The 21,252-nt window shown below is 35.1% G+C and overlaps 1 protein-coding gene across 1 annotated transcript in view; it reads left to right on the top strand.

The window, feature by feature from the left end:
• Positions 1-21,252, top strand: part of LOC109550055 (uncharacterized) — a 361,699-nt gene that overhangs the window by 29,734 nt on the left and 310,713 nt on the right. The window contains exon 4 of the mRNA XM_073796783.1: positions 6,210-6,257. Within this exon, the coding sequence (XP_073652884.1) occupies positions 6,210-6,257 (48 nt within the window). The remainder of the gene's footprint in view (positions 1-6,209; positions 6,258-21,252) is intronic.

Genomic DNA, 21,252 nt, shown 5'->3' with positions numbered 1-21,252 from the left:
ATGTTTCATATGTACTTATTAAGGAAATTACTTGTAATGGGAGTTTAAAGATAAAGATATTGAGATATCTTGTTTAGTATATATTTCCATGTCCTTTTATATTTTTTTGTACACTGGTATTGAGTTTGGTATGTTCATGTTTTGTATTTGTTTTTTCTTTTTTGCATCTTTATTTCTCTTTGATTCTATTTTATCATGGTACTCACTGTGTTATTTGGTACATAGATATTCCTAACTATTATATATGTATTTTGTATTGGTCTTTAGATCATAAAATGTTCTTTTTTAGAATGTGATGCTTTTTGGTCTCACCTCCACCATGTCTGATATCAGAATTGCAATACCTACTTTCTCATTGTTTCCATTTGCATTGAATAAATTTATTTGTTGTATTTTTACTTTTTTTTTTTTTTTTGCGGTATGTGGGCCTCTCACTGTTGTGGCCTCTCCTGTTGTGGAGCACAGGCTCTGGACGCGCAGGCTCAGCAGCCATGGCTCACGGGCCCAGCCGCTCCGCGGCATGTGGGATCTTCCCGGACCGGGGCACAAACCCGTGTCCCCTGCATCGGCAGGCGGACTCTCAACCACCGCGCCACCAGGGAAGCCCTATTTTTACTTTTTGAATTACTTTATTTTAGATGAGTTTCTCTAATACATTGTAGAGTTGTTTTCCTTTGTAAGTTGATTCAAAATTGTGGGGTTTTTTTAAATTGGAAAGGTTAATCAATGTACATTTATTGTTATGATCGTGTGGTCACTATTCTAACAAAATATTATATTATTATATATGTATTTATCATTTGTATTACATTTCCCCCTTTCATTTTGTAGTATGTTCCTCCCTTTTTTGTATTTTCCTTGGTATTTTGGAAGGTTTGTATTTTTGTTCTAGTGGTTATCTTTATACTACTATTTATAATGCCGTTATTTTTGTCCCTCTTTTGTTTACTTAGGATTTCATTGTTTGGTTTGTCAGTTTAAATAACATCATTTGATTCCTACCTTCCTACTATCTTCCTTTGTGGGCTGCTGCTCAGTAGTCTGATGCTTATTTGATTTTGCTTCCTTTGTAAGTGATCCCAGAAGACTTTTCTTCTTATCTTTAAAATCTATTATGTATTACAATACGTCTCAGAATTTTTTGTATCAGTTTTCCCAAATCCTTCTTAGGCCTTTTTAATATTCATGTCTTCTCTTATTTTGGTTATTGTTTTTTCTTTTGTATCATAGTTTTAAATATTAGCTCTATAATTTTATGTATGTTGGATCCTCTTTCTCTTGTGTGTTAACACTTTCCCCTGATCCTTGTTACACTCTTGCTTCATTTTGTTTTGTTCCCTGGCTATTTTCATGCTTTTGTTCAGTGCGTCTTATTATATTTTCATTCAATCCTATTCTCTCTTGAATATGTTATAATTTATCCTTCATTTCTAAAATAATTTTTTTCTTGTGCTCAATTTCTTTCATGAGACCAGTTACCTCTTATTTTGCATCTTCCTGATATGAAGAGTTTTGCCCATTTCTGGTCTATTTCTGTTTTGAATTATTGAATGTTTGAGGTTTTTGAAAAAGATCTGTAAATGCTTTAATAATATATAGTTCAGTTTGAGATATTATTGTAGTTTTCTCTACTTTATGGTTTCTTTTTTTCTTTCTTTTTTCTTTTTGGAGAGGGGTGTTCATCAGCTGAAGAGTTTTTGTTCTGATTTTCTGTATTCTTTTATAATAATTTTTTACAGTTGTTGCCTATTGTTTTGTAATCAGTTTTGAAAGTTTTGTTTTTCATGACCAGCAATAATAGTTTATATAGAAAGTGGTGAGGGGGTTTACAAGGTTTCTTAGTTCAAAAGCACCCTATTCTATTGCTATAAATAAGTGCAGTATCTCGAATCTGTGGTGCATTTGTTTGGGAGGATGAAAGTTTTCTTTATTTTTTCCTTCCTTTCATTTCTGAAGGATCATTATTTTTTTTACTTTCTTGTTTTCTCCTTTCTCTTTACCACCAAACATCCAAGGAATATCACTTTTAAGTCACTCACTCTCCTCTCCTGTAGAAGTGGTGCTTCCTCAAGACTGTCACTTCTATTTCTTGCAATTGCAAGCCTCTTCCTTTAGGTTCCATAGTAATCAATGCTCTGATCTAACAAGTCTTAGACCTATTTTTAGGATTTCCCTAATTCCTGCTGCTTATTTTATCTGTACTGGGTCAACCCTAAGCCCCTGTTTCTCTCTCCTCTTATCTTCATAGTCTGTATCTCTCTTTCTCCACATGGGCTTTAGAAATAGTTGCTGGCTTTTAGTGTTCATTTCTCTACTACACGTGTTTGAAGTTTATGGTAGTCTTTGTCTCTTAGTTATGCTGTAGATGTAGATTATGCTTTTTCACTCTGTTTTTATTTTTAAAGTTTTGTTGAGATTATGTGGAGGTATTTGGATTTAGGTGGTTGCCCTTATTTTATGGGAGACTGGAGTATCTTCTGTTTTCTTGAACATATTAACCTGAGATACTTTAAAGTCCAGGTCTAATAACTCCAATCTGTATTTTCTGTAGGTCTGTTCTTTTCCTTTTTTGTTCTTTTCTTTAAATCTTATTGTGGTTTTGTCTTCCAGTATGCTTAGTAATTGTCAGAGGAATGTCAGACATTGGATGTGATATTCTGAGGATCTGGATGATATTTACTTTTCCCAGAGAGGGTTTAATTTTGCTTCTGGCAGGTAGGTAGAGTAGAGACAATTACATTTAATCTCATCTGGGGTTGAGTTGATATATAGCTGGGTTTCATTCTTCTGATATGGTTCTGGTTTACTGCTAGCAGTGCCCAGACTTCAAAAAATTTCCCCTCTATATGTTATTACTGCTAACAGCTCTGCTTAGCTTCTCGGCCTCCTGTCTGAGGATTGGCAAATGACTTAATAAAGCCCATGCTGAAAGTTGAGCTTACCTCTCTAAATTTCTCTTTTGTACTTCTTGGCTGCCTTTGGTAGCTCTCTAATGCCTTCACATTGTTGTTTTCCATATTTTACCTACGTTCTCTAGTTATTTTTTATTGGGAGGGTTAGTCTTTTATGAGATAATCTGCAAAGCCTCTTTACTGAGTTTTAAAATTTCAAGTACTGTGTATTTAATTTGTATAAATATCTTGTGAACATTTTATGTCATGTGTTTTTAATCTTTTCTGTGAATATATTCTTACACTTTAAAATTATTTTAAACATATTAAACATGGTTATTATATAATCTATGATAATTCCAAGAAATGAAATCCTTGTAGGTTTATTTTTAACTGGTTCTCTTTCACAGTGCCTTGTTTACTTGTATATTTAATAGTTTGTGCCACCAGGTAACATTTGTGTTTGTTGCATTCTGGCTTGCATACCACTTTGTTTATTTCTTTTTTTGGACCCATTTGCGTGATGTGAATTTGACATGTACATTTACTTGAGTGCTAGGTTGTGATTACAACTTGTTGCTTTATGTTGTCCCCTGTTTTGCTCATTTCTAAGACAGCTTTCCTTACAGTCCCTTAAGCACAGACTCCTGGATAACCTTTACTTTGGGGGGTAACTCTTTGAGTTCCCAGCTTCTTGGGAGGACAGCCTCTTGTTAGACTCTTAGGTGGTACTTGTGTTTGTTTTCTATCCATTGCAAACCAGATCTGTAGATTTTAACTCTGGTCAAAATGGGGAAAAGCAGATTCAGCACCCCACCGACCTTCACTGAGTGTCCACTTTCATTAGATTTTGTATTTCTTACTATTTTTATCAACTGGGGTGATTTAAAGATGTTTTTGTATATTACTTTGCATTTTTAGTTGTTTTCAGTGATGGAGTTGGTGCAAATATTTCTGTTATTCTAAGAATTTACTTGTTCTCTACATAGCCTGAAACAACTTTCTGTTTGATGATAAAATTTGTAAAGCCATTCCTAGGAACTTTCTTATTCTCTTACCATTTTCTTTCCACTAAGCATGCACATACCTACACACTCACCTACCCACTCACACCTTTAAAAGGAGACACATTCTTCTACTTTTTAAACTTTACTTTTAGGAAAAGGTTTATGAAATTCATCTAGTGTTGTCTGTAAAGTTGAGTTTTATTTTTTGGTGCAGGAATGTAATTATTATGGGTAACATTTTTAGGCTCTGTGAAGCCCTTGAATAGTTTACAGAAGGAGGTGATTTAGGCTACAATGAATAAATGTGGGATATTTCTGTTATTCTAGGAATTTATTTGTACTCAAGTCATATTACCTTTAATAGTGAAAAATAAGTAAAGGTTTAACATGAAAAACAGGAATAGTCTCCCTTTCTATTTATGTCCCACCCCTTAGCTCTCCATTTCCTGAATGGTTAGAAATATAGTAAATTAATGGAAGTTTTTTGAGAGTTTGTGTAATTATGTGATTAAGTTTTATAAGTCGTTTCAGAATTTATTTTGTCTTTCTTAAAGCATGAATACCCCAAAGACAAGGACTTGTTTTAAGATGATTTAAATAGTTTCCTTTTACGAAAGATTTTATGTTAGTTGATGAAGAGAGATACTTTATGGTAGAGTATTACATAACTTTAATGTTCCTTTAGTACTTGGCTTTACAAATGAATATGAAAAGTGATTTTTAAAATTCACTTTCTTCTTCCTCAGAAAGTAGCAAAGCAAATGAAACCATCATTCTTTTCTAATCTTCATGAATAATTTCTCACTGGCCCTGAGTGAGAGGCTGTTTTCAGGGCTATCCCATGGTATCTACAGAGATACAGTTTAGACCTTGCAGTTTAGCCTCTGTGAAAATGCTGCTAAATTACCGAAGTGAAGAGAGCTTACACTTAATCTTTGGATAATTTCAGTGTGGACTTTAGAATGAAGCCACTAGGGGGAAAACGGTTCCTTGTTAGAAGCATAAAACCTACTGACTGTATCTTGGCCAGTGTTCCCTTTTTTCCAGTAAGCTGTCTGCTATACGAGGTGTATAACCCTAATGGCTTGTTGTATGCCATTAAAAGGTATTGTACACTCATAAAAGAATGACATTTTGATCAATGCTGTTAAAAGAATTACTGTCTTGACACAGAAAAGCTTTCCTGCTGCAAGTTTAAAAATATGCCTTTAAAAGCTTTTTATTGAATACCTTTGCTTCCCTCAGAAATGTGCCATTTTGGCGTGAGGTTACCCTGAAGTATTACACATCACAACTTAAATACAAAACCTCCTACTTACCTTTAAAAGTAGCAGAGGTTAGGTATTTTCCTACCAAATGGAGCTTAAAGACATGGTAGCATCTTAAACCACTGTATCTGATCTAGAAATAGAATTTTTGTAAAGAGAAAGCTGAAAATTAAATTATTCCTTTTTATTTTGTGAGGTATTGATTTTTTTTCATGATATTTTGTTTAAACTTTGTGGTTTTAATTTCCCTTGGATTTAAGAATCATGCCTTTCCACCCACTTCAGGAATAGATCTTTTCTAATCACCTGGGAATTTGTTCTCTTAAATGGTGATACATTGGATGTATTTTTCTACTGTTTCTTTTCTTTTTATTATATTCTTGATTAGGATCTTATGAAAACCATGTCATAATAGACACATGGTTTCTTCTATGCACAGTTGGTCTTCTACAGATTTTCTAATGTACTAATTGTATAATTTTAGCTTTATTTCACTCTTTGTAATACTTCTGATATTACCTAATTTTTGACTTTATACCATATTTTCTGACTTGTGAACTGAGCATTTTAAAATCCAGTACTCTGAAAACCACAATTTTCTTAAATAAATCACTATAGAATGATTATTTACTTGATGTATTTTAAGTTTTGTACTTTTTAAATTTGACATTTAACCCCAATCTAATGAACTTTACATACGTGAGCATATTTTAAGATAGATGGCATTGATTTTTATAAAGCATGTTGCCTTTGTTGTCTGTTTTACTTGTAAAAGCAGGTGTTTTGTTGTTGCTGTTGGTGGTGGTGGTGGTGGTTGTTTTTATTATTCACTACCCACTGAGTTCCAGGTGATTTATATATCGTATCAATAAAACTAAAACTTGTTGCAATTATTATGTGCCATGTACTTTCCATGACTCAAAGAAGTTATATAACTTGGTCAAACAACAAGTAAGTTGTGGAGTTAAGATTCAAAGGTTGATAGTGTGACTCTCAATTATTGTGCTGTTCAAACCTTTTTATATGTTGTTTATTTGTTCTAGGTGGTATTATCCCCGTTTTACGAATGAGGAGCCTGAAGCTCAGACAGAGTAAGTCCTTTGCCCATTGACACAGAGGGAAGGAGTGACACAGCTGGCTCTGTTAGACTTCAAAGTATATTTTCTACTACATAATAGTAGTTATTTTTCCTTCATCCTTCTCATCACACCTCACCTTAATTATCTTTGTGTGTTTGAAGATGGTTTTTATTAGAAATTTTGGAAAAGGAATTTGTCTCATGGTTTTCACTTATGATTTGGAGAGAAGCATCTCGAAGAGATAGTTGGAGCAGGTATCAGGAGGCTTGAATTCTTGTATTATTTCTGATTATGGTCATTATAACATCAGACAAATCACCTTTTGGGGGTCTTAAACATGAGAGCATTGGAGTGGATGATTTTAAAGGTTTTCCCAAACTCTAAAATCTAACTTAACTCTGTTCTGATTAATGTTTATACTTGTTCTCTTTAGTACAGATAGAACTTTACCACCTGTATTTTAGCCCATTAAATATTATATTTTATTAAACTTAGGGGCAAGGAGCTCTGATTTTTATTCTCTACTTTCACTATTATATCCAATGTTGAAATTTAATAATGGAAAGAAATTCCATGTAAAGAAGTAATTAATCTTATTATAAGGACACTCTTTTAAACTATTCAAGATTCTCTTAGTTTTTCACTCAGAGAGAATAATTCTGGAAATCTTAATGTTATAAAAGGAAATAAATTGTTTTTAATAGAAAATGTTTCCATCAAAGAAGACAGGAATGGGTGATTGCCACCTTCAAGGCACTTGCAAGTTCTTACCTGTACCATATACTAATAGCAATTATAGTTATAAGTAAGTTTTATTGAGAATTAATTTTATGCTAAGCATTTTATATACATTGCATCATTTAATACTCATGAAAACCCTATGATGTAGGTACAATCAGTATTCCCATTTTACATAGTAGGAAATGGAGAATTGACAGGTGAAGCAATTTCTCTTAAAGCTACAGTGTTGGTAAGTGGTGAAGCTGAGATTTGAACCTATAGAATGCCACAGATTTTCCTCCTATTTACAAAATGGAGCATAATTGTAAGAGGTTAACCAGTGATAATGCTTGTCAACATATGAACAAAACATGAAAGTTTTTAGGAAAGAGTGGGTCTGGTGACTTGTGATGAATGGCAGTTTCTAAGTTCTCAGATTTGATCACTGCTAGTTACATATTTTATTGATATAGTCATAAAACACGTAATAACTTTTGGATAATTTTATAACACCCCTATTTTCTGAAGAGTTAATAAATTCATTATAAGTTATAGGAATACATTCTTTGGGGTTTGGGATGTGGATGGTGAGTGTGTGGGGGTGTAAGCACCCAAGCACACGCATGTGCATGGATTGGGAGCTGTACATCAGGGTAGCTAATATCCCAGTTTGCCTAGGCTTGGGTTTCTAGATCATGGAACTTTCAGTGCTAAAACTAGGAACCTTGCAAAAACAGGTAACAGGCAAGTATATATCTACATATACATGTATGTATATGTGTGAGTGTGTCTCTAAAGTAATGGTAGTAGTTGAGCTACAAGGAATTCAGATCTTATCGAGCATAAAATAGCTCTGAATTCAGTGCCTAGACTGTTACTTGTCTCTTTTATTAGCAGAAAGCAAAGTCTCCTGTGTTTTCCCCATTTCAGATAACCTTTTCTTGTCATGAAGAAATTAATTTCTTTGTTGGAATCATTGCAAGTAAACTTGATAGCAGGAGTCCTGTTATTGAGGCAGCTTACACAGTGATTTGCTAAGTACAGCCTCTTCATAAAAGGTGAAGCAGAAATCGATTTATCGATCACTACCAGCATTTCAGTAACCCGTTGAACTACCTGATTTTTTCGCCTTCTCATAAAGCCTACTATTTTTATTTCTCTTTATACCTTGCATTTAGTTGTTTCCTTTGGAAACATTTTTTACATGTATTTTCACATCATGTAAACAATTTTTGTGTGTATTTGCTTTTTTCTAGAGTTTGAACTGTCTAAAAAACTCTTATTAGATTAAACCACATGAAATTGCCAAGATTTGGCTGTTTTTGACCTATAGCAATGGCATCGTCATATGGTTCAACTAATAGTTAATTCAACTTTTGATTATTTGAAAATATTAGGCTACTAACCTAAATCTAAGCAGAGTATTCCATTGAAACCCTGTTTAATGTTATGGAGTAACTGAGATGAACTTTGGGCTTATTACTCTATGCTGCCCATTTGCTAAAATTACATTTTAAAATGTATAGCTCATGTGGAAAAATTGAGCATTGCACAACCATTAATGTTAGGCATTTAAAAATTTATTTTAACCAAAGGTTAAGACCAAATTTAACCATCTTCTTTCTCAGAATTTTGACCCATTATATTAAGTTTAAGCTATAGTGGGTAATGTAAATGTTTTTTTGGAAGAAAAATGCTCCTTTCATGGAATATGATTTAAAATTGTTGCTGTATTACCTTCTTGGATTATTTAGGCTTCTAGAACAAACACAGGGTATAACTATTAATTTTTTTTAAGAAATGGAGCCAGTTACTACTTGTCTCAGCCTCATATGCTATCATAATTTTGAGATTCTTGTGGTATGTATAAAATTGTACATGTGACTTTTTGACGTTAAAAGCATACTTTTTTTTGGGGGGGTCTCTTGCCTCTTTCCTCCCACATTTGTCTAACACTTGGCTCATAAAAAGGGAAGGGATCCCTTTATGGTTCCTAGTTGTGGATACAGTAGACTAAGCTGACATGAGCAGTGATTCTACCTTATAAAAATAATAAGCTAATATAGAATTTTAAGGAATTAACTACAACTTTAAGACATTTGCATCTCTTACACTCTTACAATGACCTGGGAGATAGATATATCTTTTAACAGTAGTTTGCAAAATTGGAACTCATAGCTGGGTCTCATTCTTTTTCCCATCATGATATTTCTTAAATACTTTTGATGGTGTCTTAATATATCTCTTGATCTGCCTCTGTCATTGATATCAAATATTTCGAGTGCCCTCACTTACTGAAGTATTGTACTCAATCTTATGTATTTTTCACAAACTATTTTGTGACTATTAAAGAGTAATATGCATGAATTGTGGTTTGGTGGGTCTTTTCAGGAATAAAGCGTCATGATTATCAAGACTATTTAAAAAATACTTTCCTAAGTCTTTAGAAGATAAATCATTCACATTGTTATAAACTATATTATGAGATAATAGACCCAAATATAATGAAACATGTTCTGTTGCTGTAATATATATCTAACTTGAGTCTATCCTTAAACAGTTTAGCTTGAAAAGCTAAAAAACAAGTAAGTGTAAAGCAGGGATGATCTTGATCAAATGGGAATTTGATACTATAGCTTTTCTCAGAGACTAAATTCATGGGACAGTTGATTAGAGGACATGATGTTTCTTGATCACAAAGCTTCTTTGGTCACAAAGATTCACATATTGTAAGTGTACAGCTCAGTGAATTTTTATAACCTGATAATACCTATGAAGCTAGCACCTTGATCAAGAAATAGAACATAACTTGCACCCTGGAATCCTTCTTAGTGCTAGCTTCTAAACTAACATCAGGCTTTATTTACCCAGCTAAATTTTAGTTGAGTATTTAGTTATCGAGATATAAAACTGTCTGAAGAGCAAGACTACTTAATATTTGCACAAATTATCCAGATAGTTACATTTTCATCTTTGGCATACTAGCTATGGCAATATTCAGTTTAAATCTACAGAAGTTTAAATGTCTACAGTTTCTTTAGTTGTCTTTGTGATTGCTGAATAAGGCTTTAGACAATTTCTGAGGATCCTGATTTTTCTGATTAACTACATTGCTTGGACAGTGACTGACATTCAAAGCTGATTTGATTGACCCCTTAAGGTTCTCTGTTTTGAGCTGCTGAGATTACAAAACTCAATCATATGCAGAGAATTTGCCATTCAGACTGACAGTTCTGTCAGGTCAGATGGTACGATTATTATGAATGCTGCGAGTGCATTGTTATTGCTATGTGGGGTTTTTTGTTTTATTTTTTCCCTTAAAATCTAGGTGGAAGCTCTTGTCTCTGAAGGTGAAAAGCTAGAACATCAGCTTATCTCCATTTGGCTTTAGTTTCGCTATTGAGTTTCCATCTTTGTGTGCTGAGCTATTCCAAACTCAGTTTTTTTTCACTAATGTTTGTCAAAGAAAGATCTGTCCTCTTTGGAGAGATTGAAATGAGTAATAGTCTTTTGACACTATTGGCAAGTGGTTTTCACAATCCATGGCAGATCTAATGAGCTACAGCTGCCTGGTTGGAAAATTCAGCTTTCGATCATGTGAAAGGATCCTTGGAATATGGGCTTGAGTTTCTGTGTACATTAAAACAACAAGCAACACTATCTTGACAAACTTATAAATGTGTTATAAATTGCTTTGTAAGCTATTTTGTAACAACATTCAGAGGTATCCAGTTTCAACTGCAGAAACCTGGGAAAATGAATAAACTATTTGACAAAGGTTGTTTTGCATCAGGAACTGGATTTTTGGTATATTAGTTCTACAAGGTCAGTTGTTCATATTTAAGAGAAAGGATAGTGTGGATTGTAAATATTGATCTTCTCTTCTTGGAGCATCAAGTTCCTTCATATACAACTAGGTATACCATGATATGGGAATAAATTGTATTTCATGGAATCATATGACAGAGTGTGATAGGCTTGTGGTTTAGTGGATAACACAGTATATATAAGCAGTTACACTCAAGGATTAGGGTTGCAACTTCAGTTATTTCTGTTATTCTGAGAATAGGGAGTGATCTCATAATGCTGATGTAGAAAAGTAACTAAAACATTTCGTCTAAGCTCATAGGAGGGAAGTATTTCATCTCATGGTTGACGGAACCCCTGTTTATGGGCTTGGAGATTGGTATTTTATTAACTTAAATAAACTACAACTTTAATGTGTCAGTTTCAGGAAGGTGTTTTCTTTTAAATGGCTTGATCATTTGTTCAAAGGGGACATTTAGTTAATTATTTTCATATCAACTAAAAGAAAGCTTCATGCAAAACCCTATCTGACCTTCCACTTTGTAAGCATAACTACCTAGTGACCCTCTGACATGCAGTTTTTCTTCTGCTGTGGTATTTGGATAAAGGGGGTATCATCGCTCTTGAGAAAGAGAATACAGATAAAAAGAAGTGCAGAAAGCTCATTCAATAACATTGTACAGATCAGTGGGAGTCACTATTAGGCATGGTAATAGTTACAACTATAAAACAGATCAAAACTTTGAATTTAATATGAGAATCTTGATAGAAGGAGGCATGAATCTTACACAGTCTGTTGTGTGGCACATGGAATGGTTTAGGACATATAGAGAATTAGCACACAATACAGAATAAGGGTGACAAAACATGAGCATCTAAAACAGAATCAGGATGGGAACACTTCCCTCATCTACACTTACTCTTGAGTAAAGAGCGGTGGGAGTTAACATCAGAATCACATTCTGTATTATTTATAATTTTTGTAATAAGTGTTGTATATATTATATGTGTATATTAATTGATTAGTAAACAAAACAAAGGAAAGAGGTGGAAAGTTGTGGCTTTTCCAAAAGAATCTATAAAAAGCTAGAGTAGAGAAAAGAACAAGGAGGAAAGTAGTAGATATTAAGATGTTAAGGAACGATCTTCATTAAGATCATAAATTGCATAACACCCCCCTGCCCCATTTCATCATAGTATTTAATCAAATCCTCCTCTCATTGCCTTCTCTTTGTGACCCAAGTTTTTCTTTTAAAAACTTTATTGAGATATAATTCAATACCATACAATTCACTCATTTAAAATATACAGTGCAATGACTCTTTTTGTTATTCACAGAGTTGTGCAACTATCACCACAACCAATTTTAGAACATTTTTTATTTTCCCAAAATGAGACCCTGTATTCATTAGCAGTCACTCCCTATTCTCCCCCAATATTCCAGCCCTAGGCAACCATGAATCTATGTGATCCATGTTTTAAAAGTTGTTGATTTGAAATTCCCTGGTGTCTTCCAAGGACATTCTAGTTCAAACCATTTGATTGATTACACAGGTACAATCAGAAAACCATGACTGTTCTCTTTGTTGATATGTCTTGTAAATCAAAGGTGACATATAACTGCATTCTTAAATATATAGCTTCTTAAACATGATTTTCAAATGGTTGTTTTTATCATAGATATAGACCTGTTAAATATATTCCTGACTCTGATCCTTAACTTAAAGATTCTGAATATTGATTTTGTCCAAGTCCTAGAGTTTTTGGACAAGATGTTCTGACTCATTCTGACAGCATTCCCAAGATACTGATATATAACTCAGAAAACTAATTAGTCAATATAATGTAAAATACATTTGCCCAGGGCATGGGACACTGTATTCCCCCAAACAGCACATTCTCTTCCTGTAAGTAAACTATAGGGCAAGCTAAAGTGTCCTCAGTAAGTTGCCTTGCATATATGGAACCAGAGTAAGGAGGCTAGTTAGATGGTTCAAACATGGAGTGGCACCACTCTCTTAGTCAGAATGTGGTTGGCAGAATAATGCCCCCACCAACCCCCATAGTTACCTGTGTCCTAATCCCTACAACCTGTTACCTTACACAGCAGAGAGGACTTTGCAGATGTGATTAAGTTAAAGTCCTTGAGATGGGGAGATTAGATTGGACACCCCAAGATAATCCACTGTAATCACATTTCTTTATAATGGGAGAACTTTCTGTGGTGAAAGGGTGATGGGATTATGGAAGAACAAGAGATAGGGCAGTATGGGAAGAGCTCAACCCACCACTGCTGGCTTTGAAGATGGTGGCAAGGGGCCATGTGCCAAGAAGTGCTGGTGGCCTCTAGCAGCTGGAAAAGGCAAGGAAGTAGATTCTCTCCTAGAGTTCTCAGAAGGGAATACAACCCTGTTGACACCTTGATCTTAAACCAGTGAGACTCTTGTCAGACTTCTGACCTATAAAACTGTACAACAATCTGTATTGTTTTAAGCCACTAAATTTGTGGTAATTGGCTACAGCAGCAATGAAAACCTAAAACACAGACCTCTAGATTTCTTATAATATGCATCTAGTCAGTAAGCCTTGGGCAAGCACACCTTCTCCTAGAACAGTGCAGGTGGGCCTTGCCCATGTTTGCCTCAGTGGCTCTTCTTTCTATCTCAGATGCCTTCCTCAAAGCCCTTTTTTTTTTTCTTTTTTTTCTTTTTTTGCGGTACACGGGCCTCTCACTGTTGTGGCCTCTCCCATTGCGGAGCACAGGCTCCAGACGTGCAGGCTCAGCGGCCATGGCTCACGGGCCCAGCCACTCCGCGGCATGTGGGATCTTCCCGGACTGGGGCACGAACCCGTGTCCCCTGTATTGGCCGGCGGACTCTCAACCACTGCACCACCAGGGAAGCCCACAAAGCCCTTTCTTGAATGACTTATTTATTAAAATGCATTTAATAAGAACACAAACTTAAGAGTTAGGTGGGCCTGGGTTGAACTCTGGCTCTGCCATTTTACTAGCTGGATAACCTTGGACAGGTGACAATATTCTAAGCCTTGTTTTTTATGAACAAAGTCGGAATAATAATACCTACCCTTTGGGAATGTTTGGAGAATAAAATGACATAATATATGTAAAATGGCACAATGCTTGATAAATAGTGAGCCCCTAATAAATGATAGCTGATATTATCATCTCTTAAATGCTGGAAGGAATTTGCCAATAGCGTGCATTCTAACACTTGCTCAGATACAAATATATTAAGAACTATTGGTACAGCTATTATGTTTAAGTGACTAGCCCACAGAATTCTGTTCATAGACCTCTGCCTCCTGGTACTGAGCCTTTTAACTGAAAAAGGCTTACTTTTGGAAACTTTAATGAGGAAGTTAAAACCACCTTTGGTTTATAGTACAATATGTAATATCTTTTAATATTTCCTTTCTTCTTAGAGCTAACGTGAAATAGAATGCATTAAGGAAAACCTAGAATTCTGTTTCTATAATTTAAAAAAAATCCCTAATGAGTGAAATTGTTTTTTCAGTTTTTTAAATCCCTAGTGCCCGGCAAATGGCTGACACATAATAGGCAGCAATAAATGTTTATCGAACTGAACTAAACTGAGTTCTACACACCTATTCTTTCACAACCTGTTTTGAGTTCGTCTCGTTGCTAGTCTAATTTAGGCCTGTTTTTTGGGCCTTGCCTATTAACAGCAGTTTTGAATGGCTCTTTTTGCTCCTTGTCTTTTCCCTCTTGATTTTCCACAGTACCACCAAACTAGGCAATGACTGTTGTACAGTATATCCTCTTCATTTAGTCTTCTTTATCTTTCACCCATCACATACTGCCTAATAGTCATATTTTAAACTCAATGTTTCCCAACTTTTTATGGCATGGTACACTTAGAAAATGATGATATTTGTGTGGTACACTGGGGTAGGAAGCAAGCCGTCTTATGACTGGAGGTTTTGGATTCTAAAGGCTGAGTCACCCTCTCAGTACAGCCGTCACCTAATTTGGGCACACCAGTATGCCTTGGTATACTTACTGGGAAGCTCGGCTTAATCTAGCATTTCAGACTGGCTGCAGTTGGAATTCATTCTATCTTTTACATAGATATTTAATGAGCACTGTTTGTGTCCATGCTAAGCTCTGGGGGAAAGGAATTGAGAGCACTGTATCAGGTATTCTTCTACATGAGCTGTCAGTTCCAGGCAGACAGATCTGTTTACTGGCCTCCAAATGAGCCTTCAGTATTCCTCTCATGCCTTTACTCATGTCTTTTACTGTTTTTAAATAACCTGTATTTCCTTTGTCATCTCTGAATCTTCCTCCTGTCTTCTCTGTGATGCTGTCCCTAATACAGTTAAAATATGGCAGTTTTGTTTTTTGTATTCTTTTCCATTTGGTTACATCATTAACTCATTCAAGTTTGGTGCCCTCTGTAAAGCCTGGATTCTTTCTTTATATTAATTCTTATTCACTTACTTTCTGTGTTATATTTGTCAGTGTTTTCCCTTTATACATGTGCCAATTGTTTTTATCATGATATTTACCCCGCTCCCTCTCCCTACAACTTTATATCATATAAATTCTGAGAAATATTTAATACTATTACAATAAATATAAAATAATATTCATCATGTATATGTAGTTATCAGGTAGTAGCAAATGTTTTTCAAGCCCATACTTGGACCAGGCATTATTCTAATAGCTTTATGTATATTGAATGTATTTAATCTTCACAGCAGCCCTATAAATATAAACCTGCCAAAAGTTGTACACTGTTATGTATCAATGCCAGGATTGAAATGTTATCAGTTACAGCGGGCAGTGTTGACACCTTACTAAATAAACATTCTGTAATACTATGCTGCCAAAAAACCAAGTTATTTATATCTGAGCAGACCAGTAGGTACTTATACCTAATATTAAACATGCCCACTAAGGTGAGTTAAGCTATATTACAGGTAGAAAGAGAAGTTGTAGTCATAAGAAATATACAATCTGGAGAGTATGATAACATACAATCAGCAAGTGGTCAGTGTTATAGAAATCAAATGTTAATAAGAATATTATTTATGGAGCATCGACTGTATGTGCCAAGAGATGAACTGGGTACTTTACATATATTATCCCATCGAAGCCTTATGATAACACTATTGAGAGTTGCTATCATCCCTATTTTATAGATGAGGAAAATGAATCTCAAATATGTAACTTGTCCAAAAGTTACTAAGCTGGGAAGTGGTAGAGCTGAGTTGGAACCTGGGCCCATCTGCTCTGTTTTCTTTTCACTGTGCTGTCCTGCCTCTCTGATGGTTGGTGCCCTGGCAGAAGGGCAGGAGATGGGCAGGGTCTCCTTTGTTAGAGTGTAGTTAGATCTGTGCTTAATTTTGGAAAATAGTACTGTGATAATGGTACTTTTTGTTTTCAAATTAGAATTTGAGGAAGAGTCTGTTTCTTTGGAAGAGTCTCAGTAAAAGCATTATTCGTTTTTGCTAAACCATTACCTTGAGATCTTGGCTAAGCTTCTTTCCCTTTTTGTGCTTCAGCTCTATCTTGTGCAACATATATGTGGTTAATAGGTATCTATTTATATCCAAAGATGTTTTTTATGATGTTAGGAGTACTGTTCACACTCTGGAAGTAAGTAGTAAGTACTACACAAAAACTAAGTTTTAGTTCTTAGTCTGAATATTGACGTTTGACACCACCATGTTTTTCCTTTATAGCATCACACCTTTACTTTGCTGTCTTTTTTTTCCCTCCTGACACTGACAAAGATATTTGTTCAGAGAGAACTGACTCTGAAGATGACACTCTTCATTGTATCTCAGTGGCTTAGGCTCCACATGCGGTTTCTTCTGTCTTTAATTAAACTTGTTTTTTTCAGTGCTATAGCTGGGAGCACTGTGTTGACACAAATCATTCTTGTACAGAACAGATTAAAATATCAGTGTTCTAATGTTCTCATCTGTGGGAAAAAGAAAATATTTGGGATATTTTATTTATAACTTTTAAAAGACTCCTCGGTGGAGAAAGATTACTTGTAGGCTGGAAAGCCATTTGACAATTAAAGGGACAGAACTCTTTAATATTAGCCTAACAAAAAGGGGGAAAAAGTATGAAAGCTTACTAAAACTCTTTTCTAGGGACTTAGAACACATTTTTCTTTCTCTTTCCTTCTTAATTTTCACTTAATTGTATCTTTTAATTCCCTAGAGTTCTGCTTAATCCTTCTAGATGCTGTGTATGCAGAATATTGACAGTTTCTGCAAAAGGCAGTTAGTCATTACAGTAAACACATATATTATGTGGAAGAGGGCTACTAGTCAAGGGAAATGGAGCTGGTGTATTGAGCCTTTAACCTTCAAATCACACTTCTGAATGTATCTGTTTTTACAATGGAGCCATTAATATTTTCTAGCTAGCTATTGGTGAATAGGCCAGCAAATTCACCGTGCTACAGCTTGAGACTCTTTTCTGCCTATCAGGCACTCACAGGGTATAAGCTACATTAATTAATGCTGGGTGCTGTGCAAATTTTAGAAGTCATGGAGTTAGGCTTGCTGCAAATTGATAAGGTAGGGACTTAATAAGAGACCTAATACTAATAGAACACTTGCATGTATCTGAAATATTTTAAATGTCTATATGTGTTGATGTATTGACTGTCTAATCCACACAGCTCTATGAATAGGTGATACTATCTTTGCTGTACAGATGGGAAACTGAGGCCTGTAAATGTAAAGTAATTTGCCCAAGGCAACACAAGAAATGGAGAAGCTGGATTTTGAATCCAGGGAGTTTGGTTCTGTAGCCTATTCTATTAGAGAGTTTCTGAAAGTTTACTAACTTTAGATATTGTACAATTTGGGAGATTTTACATTGTTAAACCAACACATAATATTGAGTAGATGAAGAAGATAGATATTAAAATGATGAGGCAAGTCCCTTCTTATGTTCATGTGCTAGGTGGTGGCCAGGCAAAATTTCTGGTCGTCTTTGGGTATATCTTATCAATAATTGGCAAAGGAATTATGAATTGTTCTGGTTTGTCCATATAAAGGCAAAAGGTAGCTTTCCAGAAAGGCAGACATTAGCATTCCAAGTGCCCATTCCATACTCCTGGTTTTGGAAGTTAGCTGACCTCTAACAGAGCATCTGCCTTTCAGACCTTATTTAGAGATTTGCTCGATTTGAGTTGTCCCCTGGGTTAACAGCAGTGGAATCTGTATTTCTTTGGCATTGCTCCCTTCTATGTAAATTACAGATGTTCTCCAATGCCCTTTTGGGTTGCTTTTGGAAAAAAAGAGGAAAGATTAAAAGCTTTTTTTCTTTTTAAAGGAATCTAGCCTAGGTTCTAAGTAGGAGGAAATATATTTACTGAAATTTTCCTCATTTATGTTTCCCTTCAATCTTTGAAACTACTCCCTGCAGCCCTGCTGCTATGGGATCAATTTGTTGGCAAGGGTTATTCAAACATGAGCAGAATTTGTGTCCTCTTTGGATTAAAGTGCTAAAGCCAACAATAACAATTTTCATGTGGGAAGTGGTGCTCGATATCCAAGTCAGACTATACTTGGTGGTCTGTAATTTACTCCAGATTAAAAACAAGCATTTGAGGGGAACGAGGGTCTTTTCCCAGGGTTTTGTTTGTTTTCATTTCCAGTCTTTTTGTTACTTTTTTTTTTTTTAACCTGTTGTTTTTAAATAGACATTGTTTTAGAGGTACTTTTTTGCCTCTTGATTTGAGGGTGGAAGGGGTAGGGCACTTGAAATGAGATGTATAATAGAGTTCTTTTTTAAAAAGTTAACATTTATATTAAGGTATAACTTAAAACAGTTGAGTGAACAAATCTGCCTAAATGAATATAGCTTAAGTGAATTTTCACATATATATAACTCATTTCTCTTTTCTCCACTTCCATTTTATTCACCTGTTACTCTTTTATCCTGTATGGCTGGAGGGAAAAAAATCACATAATCTTGAAGACTGCTATACTTAGTTTAGATTTTTGGATTTAACTTCATTTGGACCACTGGACCTCCAGGGAAGTCCCTCTTCTTATTCTTTTAAGTTATTTCAAACCTTTGTCACTGTCCTCAGAGTTTCTTTCTTATGGTTTACATATTAACTTTTAGCATGTGACTTCACCTCTTAGGTTACCAAAAAGTTGAGGCATTCAGGAGGGAGCTAGCTCCCTTATCTCCTGGCAGCCCTCTCATTGCTCCCCTTTATTTATATACCCTTATCTGTTCTTCCTTTCTGAAGGTGTGATTACATCCCTTTTGATCTCAATGATTCACTTTGTCAGTTTATCCTCTTTTTCCCCTTTAGCTTCTCTGTTGACTTCTACTCAGTATATATGCATGGTTGAGACTTCTCAATTAAACAAGTTAATACAAATTTTGCCCTTGACCTTGAACCAATCTCTAGTTGCTATCCAACCTTTCTTCTTCACCTCATGGTCAAGCTTCTTGACTCTTCTCACTGTTTCCACTTCTGATCTCTCATTTGCTCTTCCTCAGCTCTAGGACGGCTTTTCATCTCTTTCTTCACTGAAACTGCTTCTGCCAAAATCACCAGTTTTTGAAGTCCCTTCTTTGATATTTTTTTCTCTGATTTTTCCTTCTTCCTCTCTAAGCCATCCTCAGACTCCTTTTGGGAACTCCACTTATTTTCCCTATCCCTTAAATGTAGGAGTTTTCAAAGATTCAGTCTTTATTTGGACTTACTTCTATTTTTTACGTTTTGTGGACAATCTGGTCCACATGCACAAGGTTTTAATTATTGCCTGTACCTCCTACATTCTGATACTAATTCTATTTTGAATCTCTCTCTTGATCTCCAATTTCAGACTGACAGTTATATTTGGATATGTCACAGTCACATATGAAAAACGGACATTATTATCTTACCTCAGCATATCCCTTCCTCAGAATAAACCTGCTTCCCTTGTTGTATTCTCTACCCTAGTTGGTGGCACCTTCTGCATCTTTCTTTAGTTCATACGTTTTTTTCTTTCTTTCTTTTTTTTACAATGTTCTGTGCCAGGCACTAGGTTCTGGAGTATAGAACTACAAAGACGTTATGAGATAAGGTCCCTGCCCTCAATCACAAAGACTAATAGAGAGAAGACACATGAACAGAGAATTACATTACATTACAATTTAGCAAATACAATGGTAGAGGTGTGTGCCATATGCATTTATAACACAAAAAAGGAACATAGAACTCAAATTGTGGATTCAGGAAAAGCTTCTTGGAGGAAGTGATGCCCGAGTAGAGTCCTCAGAAGTAGGAGCTTGCTATGACTCCTCCCTTTCCCTTTTCTCTTCCATTACTTGCTGAGTACCGTTATTTCTAGACTCTTAATGTCTCCCAGATTTATTGCCTCTTTCCTATCACACCTACTACTGCCTTAGTTCAGGCTTCTTTGGGATATAGCGCAATCTCCTAATGTCTTTCCTTTTTCCATTCTTAGTATCCTCTCCCCCCAGTTGATTATCCACATTGACACTACAGTAAATCTTTATAAGAAAACATTCTGATCATAACCTTCACAGGTTTGACTGTAAAGTAATACATAATTATATGCATATGTCACATTTTACTTATCCATTCATTAGTTGATAGATGTTTGGGTGGTCTCTACTTTTTGGCTATTATGAATGCTGTTGTGAACATTCATGTTAAAGGTTTTGTGTGGACATAGGTTTTCATATCTCCTGGCTATATACCTAAGAGTGGAATTGCTGGGTCATACGTTTTGCAGACTGTTTTACAAAGCAACTGTGCCATTTTACATTCCTACCAGCAATGTATAAGGGTTCCAATTACCCCATGTTCTTGCCAACACTTGTTATTTTCCTTTTTAATTTTTGATACTAACCAATGGTACTAATACTAATGGATGTAAAGTGGTATCTCCTAGTGTTTTTGATTTGCACTTCCATGTTGGCTAAGGATGTTGAGCATCTTTTCTGTGCTTTTGACCATTTCTATATCTTCTTTGAAGAAATGTCTATTCAGATCTCATTTTTAAAACTGAGTTATTTTTTTATTTGAGTTATAAGAGTTCTTTATATATTCTAGATACAAGTCCCTTATCAGATATATGATTTGCAAATACTCTCCCCTTTTGTGGAATTGTCTTTTCACTTTCTTGTTTTTTTTTCTTCATTTTCTTGATAGTGTCTTTTGAAGCATAAAAGTTTTTAATTTTGATGAATCCCCAAATACCTATTTTTTTCTTTTGTCCCATATACTTTTGGTGTCATATTTTAGAAACCATTGGTCACCCTAAGGTCATAAAGATTTACCCCTAAATATTGTTCCAATAGTTATAAAGTTTTAGTTCTTATATTTAGGCTTATGATCTATTTGGAGTTACTTTTGTGTGTATGGTGTGAGGAAAGGGTCCAGCTTAATTATTCTGCATGATATCCAGTTGTTCCAGCACTATTTGTTGAAAAGAC

Source organism: Tursiops truncatus, chromosome 19 (genome assembly GCF_011762595.2).
Source record: "Tursiops truncatus isolate mTurTru1 chromosome 19, mTurTru1.mat.Y, whole genome shotgun sequence".
Taxonomy (NCBI): domain Eukaryota; kingdom Metazoa; phylum Chordata; class Mammalia; order Artiodactyla; family Delphinidae; genus Tursiops; species Tursiops truncatus.
This window is presented reverse-complemented; position numbering and strand designations above follow the sequence as displayed.